Source organism: Nothoprocta perdicaria, unplaced genomic scaffold, assembly GCF_003342845.1.
Source record: "Nothoprocta perdicaria isolate Ctin4 unplaced genomic scaffold, notPer1 scaffold_50, whole genome shotgun sequence".
In the NCBI taxonomy this organism is placed as follows: Eukaryota; Metazoa; Chordata; class Aves; order Tinamiformes; family Tinamidae; genus Nothoprocta; species Nothoprocta perdicaria.
The window spans coordinates 4061567-4070750 of NW_020455755.1; the positions used below are offsets into that span (position 1 = coordinate 4061567).

The 9184-nt window shown below is 48.7% G+C and overlaps 1 protein-coding gene across 1 annotated transcript in view; it reads left to right on the forward strand.

The window, feature by feature from the left end:
- The first annotated feature begins 756 nt into the window (after positions 1-756).
- MYO1C (myosin IC) overlaps positions 757-9184 on the forward strand; it is a 26901-nt gene continuing 18473 nt past the window's right edge. The window contains exons 1-3 of the mRNA XM_026047849.1: positions 757-774; positions 7532-7687; positions 8252-8367. Of these exons, the coding sequence (XP_025903634.1) occupies positions 757-774; positions 7532-7687; positions 8252-8367 (290 nt within the window). The remainder of the gene's footprint in view (positions 775-7531; positions 7688-8251; positions 8368-9184) is intronic.

A 9184-nucleotide genomic window follows, 5' to 3' on the forward strand; every position in this document is an offset into this window, starting at 1 on the left:
TGCCCTATAGGGAAGAGTCTCGCGTCCCCCGGCATTGCAGCGTGGCCTGTGCTGTGGTAGTGACCACGGGCACCTCCACGTTTTGGGGTGTCCCATGTTTTGATGTCCCACGTTTGGAGAGTGGACATCCCCAAACGTTCCCGTTGCGCGAGCTCCTTGCAAAGACGGACGCGACCAGCTGCTTCCTCCGCCCGGGGACCCTCTGCGGCCCTTCGGATTTGCACAGAGGATGATGGCAAGCGCAGCGGGGACAGAGGGATTCTGGGGTGAGTTTCCAGCGGTTTGGGGAGCCCGCTGGATCCTGCTGTTGGCAGTGAACTGTTTTACTGCAAAAAAAGAGAGGAGAAAAAAAAAAAGCCATAATGGAGCATATGGCTTCCTGTCCTTTTTGCTGTGGCTTTGCATGTTAGGCTGCGCACCAAGTTTTTTCCAGCGCCTCTGATTGCTTTTCTTTCCGTTTTCCCCCGGCCGTCGGGGACTCCGGCTAAGGACAGCTGTGCTGGGCCGGCTCTCCCCTCTGGAAGGGGAGGAGAGCTCCGCTCCCTGCCTTGTAAACCGCCCTCCCCGGGATGCTCCAGTAGGAGCTGGGCAGGAGGGAGGGAGTTCTGACTGCGCTGAAAATGCCATAAAAAAAAAAAAAAAAAGAGGGGAAAAAAAGCAACTGACAGAAGAGAGAAGTTGTCCTCAGATTCCTGCTTTATACTGCAGCCTGAGCTGAGTCTCTGAAAGTGCTGGGGGAGCTGGAAGGAGGCAGAAATGAAGTTCAGAGCCGCGGTAAGACTTATTTGACTCCTGGTGTTTTCCTAGTTTTCGGAGGTGGGTCTGGGGTAAGAGGAAGGAGCGAAGTTTTCACGGCTTCAGCAGGAAGTGGAGATGTTTGTGCTCATTTTGCAGAGACCTTCTACCTGGAAAGTTACGTGAAAATGGTTGAAATAGAGGGGGGAGAAAACTCAGGGGGATGTTTCGAGGTGGGAGTCAAGGTGGGAGCCGAGAAAGTGGGAAGAGTTTGGGACTGCACTGGGGAAGAAGAAAGGGTGGAGCCTTTGCTTGGGCACCAGCGTGTGAATGTGTCATCCTGGTGTGGGCACTGGGACTGTTTTTTCTGTGACTACCACCCTGGGGAACGGCAGGAAATACCTGCTTAAGGACTCACTGCCACTCTGCTCCCTCCAGGTCTATTTACTTTAGCCAGACTTTTGTCCGCCTTTTCGCCGCGGCCAGGAAGGCTGGATCTGTGTCCAGCAGGGCAGGAGAACAACTGGGAGCTTAGAAAAATGAGGACGTGGTGAAAGCCTGAGAAGACAAGGATTATTATCCAAGAAGGAGATGAATAAGGGAGGAGGCAAAAGGCTATGTGCAGAATATCCTACAGAGCCCGTGAGCTCCTGGTTTTGTGCTGTTTTGTAAGAAGGGAGATACTCGGTTAAAATTTGTCTGATAGATGCGAGATTCTTTCTGTACAATGTGCAGTTGGGGCACAACATTCATGGGCACTGGGAGCTGCTGAGGTCAGGAAGAAGGAGGCTTTACCTAGCAAAGTTAGCAAATATAGCAAGAGAAGGACAGAAAACCTCACGTCCCCAGGTTCAGCAGTTCTCAGCTGTTGAAGAAGAGTCAGCGTGGGCCAGAGCATCCCCTGCCTGCTTAATCTGGAGCTTATGGCACTTGTTTTCTTCTGAAAAGTCAAATGTTGGCCTCTGTGGGAGACAGAGCATTGGTCAAATGGGCCCAAGTGAAGGGGGAAGGACAGGGTTTTGGGAGGAGCTGCTGATTCCTCTTTACAGCTGGGCACTGGCACTGGAGCGCATGTGCTCCGCAGGGCTGGCTCCGAGTTCCTCTGGGATGTTTTACATGTGATATATGCAACATATGAGTGCAATAAGCAGCGATGCTGGCCAGGGTGACGTGCAGGCGCAGGTGACACTGCAGCGTGGCCTGGAATCAGCAGCATCTTCTAACCAGCAGCCCAGCTTGCACCACCTGGCCAGGAACCGAATCACCAGCTCCCTAAATATAGACGTTGAGTGCGTTTGCTCCTCCAGCCTTGTTGATCTTTCTGGTTTGCCCAGTTCATTTTTCTTGCTGCTATTTTATATTTAGCTTGTTGATTGAAATATCAACATCCCCTCTTAGCAGTAAACAGCTTTGCTGTCCTTTAAGTCACATCTTAAAATGATTTTTTTCTTTTTGCTGCTAACTACCTGTTCTATGTTCCTAACTTAAAAAGCAAACACTGAAGTTAAGAAAATAAAATTAGTTCTAGGCATTGAACAAATAGTGTTATCTGCTTGCCGTGTAAATCACTGTGGCCTTCCTGTGGTTTCTCGTGGTTTCTCATCTGTCGTTATTTGCATTTCTAATGTACCTGTGGCCTCCTTAGATAGGATTCCTACTGTTCTAAAAACTGTAAGTGTCAAAACCCATTGGTTAATATACTAAGAGAAATAATTAACTGCAGCATCATTCCCGTCCCACATTATTATTTTTCAAAAGATTAAAATTTTGTTTCTGCAGTTTTAACTTCTCATGACCCTACAGGCATTTAATAGGTACTTAAACTCCATGTGCAGTGTGATTACATTGCTCTGATTTCCCGGTCTGCTTTGCATTTTGGGGAGGGAGATTAAATGATTTTGTAGCTTGAAAAGAAAGGCAGAATTTCAATTTAGAGGCGGGTTGCTGCTAGGGACATAACAAATCTCTGTGAGGGCAAAATAAGCTTGTTTCCCCTAGGTATTATTCTGTGTTTTAAGGCACTCCAGTTTGTCTGTACTTAAGATATGGAAGCCTTCAAAATAAAGAGCTTAAAGGAATTAGTCAAGGGAGTGGCATTTCTCCTCATTCTATTTTTTGGAATAGTGTGTTCTGCAGTTAAATGCATTCAACATGTGTCTTAGGAGGGAAGTATCAGAGAGGCAGGACCAAGCTCTGAGCACGGGCAGGCGCTCCCTGGCTCCCGACATTCCTTTGCTGGCGATGTATTGCTCTAAAAGAAGCAAGAATTAAAAAAAAAAAAGATTCTGCTATAAATGGTCCCTGAGTGGCAGCTGCTGATATGGTAACTTTTTTTGTGAGTTAAAGTTATTTCCTTTAGCTCTGATAGTCTTTGTCCTCAGGTTTGGATCTCCTTCAGGCTGAAAAGTCTAGTTCTCTGCTTCAAGACTGTACACACTTTATGGGAAATATTGTGCTGACTCTTCAAGGGACTGACATAATTCAAAGCAAAAGCAAACAGTTCATTTTGTTATTTCATTTTTTGTTAAAGCAGCCCAACAAATGATACATGTGACATATAACTACTTCTGTGAGCTCAGCTGGCTTCAGAAAAGGGCATGGTTCTTGGAAGAGCCTTTTTACATGCAACGCGGAGCCGTCTCTCATAAGAAGCCTCTTTCCAGCCCAGCTGGCGGTGGTAACGTGGTGCTTGTCCTGTCCCACACGTGTGGCCTAGGGTAACTGCGCTTCCCTGGCAGGGCATCACTGATAGGCAGCAAGTGCTTGACCAAGGTCCCTTTGCCCTCATCCATCTTATTTGTTTTCCTTATTGCTTTCTTAATGCCAAAGGAATTGAGAATTATTCCATTCTGCACCTCGGGAATTGAGGCTCTGGGCAGAAGAGCTGGTTTCATCTCCTGCACTGTCCAGCCCTTGCCATGTCCAAGCCCTTTCCCAGGCTGTAGAGCACGGTAGACCTTTTCTTTTCCCTTTTCTTTTTTTTTTTTTTTTTTCTTTCCTGCTAATTTAAAATGACCAGACATCCTGAAAAATGTCATACAGCCCAGGAGACAAATGCATCCTAGCTGCCACCTCCCCACAAGAAGTTTGTTCTTCATTTGGGCTTGTTATTGTCTTCCAGAATCTAATCTGAATTTCCCTTCCCATTCCCATTTGGTTCTTGCCTGTTTTTCCGTTCCCGGCTTTGTAACTATTTCTGAAATGCTCAGATCAATCATCTTCCACTCGATACCAAGATAAAGATGCCTGACTTCTCCTACGGCATCAGCTTCCTGCCCTGAGTTTCGTGCAGGTCTCCTGGTCTTCTCAATAGCCGGTAGCTAATCCGCAATAACGCGGCAGTGAAGGCTGCATTTTAGGTGGAGAAGCAGAAATCTCATTGATGTGGTGAGACTTCATCCCAAATGGGATGGTTGGAAAGCTTCCCCGCTCCGTATGAGCTGGGATGGGAGGGCTGGGGTGATTCTCGTGCATCCCTACAGATGCTCCTGGTGGAGCAAGGGCCACCCGAGGTGCATCCCTATGGATGCTCCAGGCGTAGTGAGGGCCGCTGAAGGTGTGGGGTGTTACCAGTGTCCTCGCCGAGGACAGCGCTTGTGTCTGCGGTGACGGTGACACCGGGTCACACCCGGGGAACGCTCCTCCTCGCCCGCCGGGTTACTGAGGCACTGCCCGGCCTCTGACCAGCTTGCGGACAGAGCCGGCGTGGGAGGCTCTTCCTTGGCTTGCAGCAACCTTGAACTCCTCAGCTTTTGAGGCCCAAGCCCCCCTCCCTCTCCTTCCTTCCCAAAAGGATGTTTCCCTAGTGGGTTCACACTGCCCACGGTGCTAAAGTGCTCAGGGGGTTGTTGTGCAAAGGCCAAAGGGCTCGAGTCTCTTCGGAGAGCTGCGTTGGATGTCAGAGAGCTAAACGGAGGAGAGTCTAAGGTGTTTTGGTGGAGCTTGCCAGCCAGGTGCTTGTCTGCAGCCGCGCGACGCCCTCGGAGCCTGCTGAAGTTACGGCTCGGAGGGCCTCGGAGCTCCCGGTGCCTCCGCTGCCCCGTTCCCACGGGCCGCTCTGAGCAGCGCCCGCTCCCAAGGCGCTTCCCAAACGCCACCACGCCGAGGGAAGGGGCACACGGACACAGCGCTGCTGGTGCCGGTCCCGTCCCCCCGCTCGCAGCTACGGCTTTTCCTCTCCTGGCAGGGAGCCACTGTTGTGCTCTGGGCCCTGGAGAAGAGATTAGAAGCAAAGAATGGGTTAAAAACGGGTGGGAATGGGGCCCTGGGGGCTGCGGGAGCTCACCTGTTGCTGAAGGGTTCACTCACCTGTGGTCCCTTCCTCCTTGGGAGGGTGATTCACATGGCAGAAAACTACCTCTTTTCAGGGGCTGCTTGTTTTGCTGGTGCCGCTCAGCCAGAAAGGGGTCTTGCTGCAAAGCTGCTGTGGGGAGCTGGTCTTGTCCATAGCTGGGCTGCTTTAATGCTTATTTGGCCTCACTGTAATCATTTTTAACCTCCTAGGAGGGGGTTTCTAGCCATAATTTACACCCACCAGATTTTATGTCTGCCTGCTGACATCAAATAAGTAGCACTTGAGTTATTTAAATGTATTCACTTGCTTCCAGTCACACTCATTCAGTAGGAAGATATTGTCGTGTTTGTGGCTGCTTTTTCCTAAACGTTATGTCTTTTTTCCCCGCTTTCTTCCCTGTGCTTTACTGTTCTATTCCCATAAAAAATGTGATTTTGCCTCCTTCTTCATTGTGTCTGTTGACATTCTTGGCAGTGCGGTAGTTAACATAGATGTTTTAAGTAGCTGGGAAACTTGGGCATAAGCAGTAAAGCAAATGAGCAAGTGGTAGCACTGGAGTAAATACTGGCTCAAAGTGTCGCATATTAAAATTTACATTGAATTTGGGCTTGGAGAGGTCCCACACTGCAGTTGAGATCTGTATTCCAGATAATCTGACAGCAGCACGTCAGCTGGATAACGTGGTCACGTGTAGTTATTACTGGAAAGTTTTGTCTGTTTATTTTGAAGGGGCTAAACATTTCAGGCAGTCATTTTGCTCTTGTTTATTGAGAGATGGGCGCTGAGTGAGAGCAGGGGGAAATAAAAAGCCTGGAGGAAAACGAAAGCTGCTTAGCCTTAGATGTACAAAGAAGTAGAGGGTGTTTTGCGGAGGAAATGGGGTTTGAAGTGGGACGGAGAACTTCTTCCCTAGGCTGGTGTGTGCAGCTGGGCTTGGCTTGTCCCGAGGAGAAGCTGATGAAAGAGCGGCTGAAACTGCCGAGTGACGTTTTCTGTGAAAGGCTGCAGAATTCTCTAAACTGGGATTAACTGTGCGAGGGTTCAGGCTTCTCCTCGGTACTTTTTCAGGCAGCTGTGTTTTGAAACCATATTCATAAACTTGCCCACTTGAGAACTAGTTATTTTCTTTTGGTTTTGCTTCTGTTCCCCTTGCCGTGTCCAAAGGCTGCTCTGTAACTGCACTGCTCTGGTAGAAACCTTTTGATTTCCAGCCCGAGTCATTTGTACATCATTTATCCCTATTTCTTTCCTCCAGAAAGCTGTGAAATGCTTAGTAAAACAGACCTTAAGTTTAAAATTCCTTCTGACCAAGGCTATTTTTATTTTACATTTCTTCCCCTGCGCACCATCAGTCCCCATGCTCTGACTGCTCTTATATCTTAAGAAGGAGCAAAAAAAGACAATTTGAGTCTGCAAAAGTCATCTATGTCTTTGCGCAGGCTTTGGGGGCTGGAAAGCTGAGTTTGAGCAGGGGATTCCTGCACGCCTGTGCTGCTGCAGTACAGCATGACTTGGGGCACCTGCACTGAAGATTAAAATAGCCCAGAAAATAACAACAGATGCTCAGAAAAGTATTAGTGCTTTGGAGAAAGGTGCTTGTTCTGAAGAATTTTCAAAGTAAGAGCAATTTTTAAGATACTGTAAGGAAAGGGGAGAGCTTGCAGGCAGATAGGAGGCAAATTGTTTAATAATTGTGTCTCTTGTCTCTGTTTTCTCTGCTGTCTCATCTGATTTGTCTTGTTATCTGTGTCATCTATCACGGGTCTGGTGGGTCTCGATGCTGTTAGTAGAAACTTTCCTTATGAAGTGATGGAGTCTCATGGTGCACATTTCCTGTTCCTATTTTAATATGTGGGGCTGAATGAAGTGGGAAGTCAGCGGACCTGTTTTCCGAAGATGTGACTTTTACAGGGAGAGTCAAGGAACAGAAGTTGCTTAGTCTGGGATCCCACGCATTAAATTCATAACAGTGGTTTGGGATGCCATAATGGTCCATTCTCGGTTTTCCCAGGATTTTCCCATTGGGTATTTCGCTAGAGCATTTAGATTGGTCAGCAATGGGAAGCTGTTTGCTCATAAGATGAATCATCACTGTTAGTCATGAAAGATTCCTCACCTAAAAATGACTTCCCATTATGAAATAAGAGAGAAAAAGAAGAGCTGAGAGTTCATCTCAGTCTCGCCGCTACTGGAGGATGCCTAGGAAAGGAACACTTAGTCTCTGTGAAATGTTTGGGGCTTGGGATTTTGGGATATTTTTCATTTGCTCGTTTGTTTTTAATTAGTGATTAAAAGTCTAGCAACACCTTTCCCTAACGCTGGCTTGCCTTCCATTAAAGCAATTAGTACGAACTGTTTGTTAGAATGTTAAAATACATTGAGTGGCGTTTTCAGCAGCAGGGCAGTTGTTCCAACATCCTCTCCTACTTACAGGTTGTCCCCGGTTAACAGCCCTTGCAGAGGATCACAAACGTCTCAACCTTGCTCTGCTTTGGGTTGCAGGGAGCAGGGAGTGACGGGGTTCGAATAACCATGGAGAGCGCCCTGACGGCCCGCGACCGCGTGGGAGTGCAGGACTTCGTCCTGCTGGAGAACTTCACCAGTGAAGCAGCTTTCATTGAAAACCTGCGCAAGCGGTTCAAGGAGAACCTCATCTACGTGAGCAGCCGCGGGGCGGAGGGCAGGGTGTCCGTCAGCGACCTGCACTTGGGTGTTTGCTGGGGCTTTGCTCTGCGGTTGGGGGGTTTGGAGATGGTGGTCGCAGCTTTTATGGCCCATGAGCGCTCGATGCAGCACTAGCCTGGGCTAGTGGCATGTTCACACGTGCAGGGCCTCATTTGCAGGGCTCCAGCTGAGCCCTGTTAGTGGTTTTGCCAATACAGAAAATCCAACCTGCACCAGGTTGTTGTGGTACGTGAATCTACTGTGGTGAGTGCTCAACAACCCCAGGCTAGAGCTTCATCCCAAGCAATAGATGAGAAGTAATGCAGTATCCTTGCTGGTTGGAAGGACTGAAAGAGTCCGTAGGAACTGTGTTTCCAGTCAGGATGACACATCCAGCATATCTCCTCTAATACCATGCTCTCTGTGCTAGGAGGTGGCTTCTCCAGCCTCTTTAGAGGCTGTTTGCAGAAGGACCTGCTGTGGAGAGTCCTTGTCAACCTCAGAGCATTTGTGGGCTGGTGCTCCTCTAATCTCTTCCCCTTCTGCTCTCTTTTCCAGACATACATTGGCTCAGTTCTGGTGTCTGTCAATCCATACAAGGACTTGGAAATCTACAGCAAGCAGCACATGGAGCGGTACCGCGGTGTCAGCTTCTATGAAGTTTCTCCTCACCTGTGAGTGAGCTCTGGGTAAACAGTTGGTGCCCCTTCCACCGGGGCTTGTGTAACCCTCCGTGCCAGCACGAGCCACCGAGACATCTCCTTGTCCCAGACACAGCCCGAAAAACATGGGGACATTCAGGCTCCTGCAGAGGGTGTGGTGGCCGGCTCCTTATATTCCTGTTTCTCTCTCCAAAGAGGATGAGTTGCCTTCACGAGAGCGGTATTTGGAAAGGGAGTTGGTTCCTTCCTGGCTGCAGGAACAGAGCTGCTCCCCAGCCCTGGCCCTGCAGGTCACTGTTCCCGGGTCACCCGGTCGCCGCTGCCGCAGCCTCATCCAGCAGGGACCTGGAAGGGACTGCGGCTCTACGTGTGCCGGGCGGCCTCATGGGGAGCTTTCCTACCTCTTCTCTTGCTGCCTGACCAATATTTATCTGGTATTTCCCTCGTTGCTAAGATACCCCGAGCCTGTTGGGACAAGGAATGTATTTATTTACATGGCCTGGCCTGGGGAGCATTCCCAATTTCCCATTAAAAATTATAATAATTTTTAAAAAGGAGATTTGAGGTTCAAAAGTTATTTTTGAAAGCATTTGATTTCCTTTTGGTAAGACTGAAGACAAAGATGACTGAGAGCTGAGGACGCTTGGCTCCAAAGTACTTTCTTTCAGGGCCAAGAGCCAAACTCTGTCACCTCTTAGAGGGTGGTTGTGTGTTGTTGTTGTTTTTCCTTTTCTTCTCTCTCTGTCTCTCTCTCTGTCTCTCTCTCTGTCTCTCTCTCTGTCTCTCTCTCTGTCTCTCTCTCTGTCTCTCTCTCTGTCTCTCTCTCTGT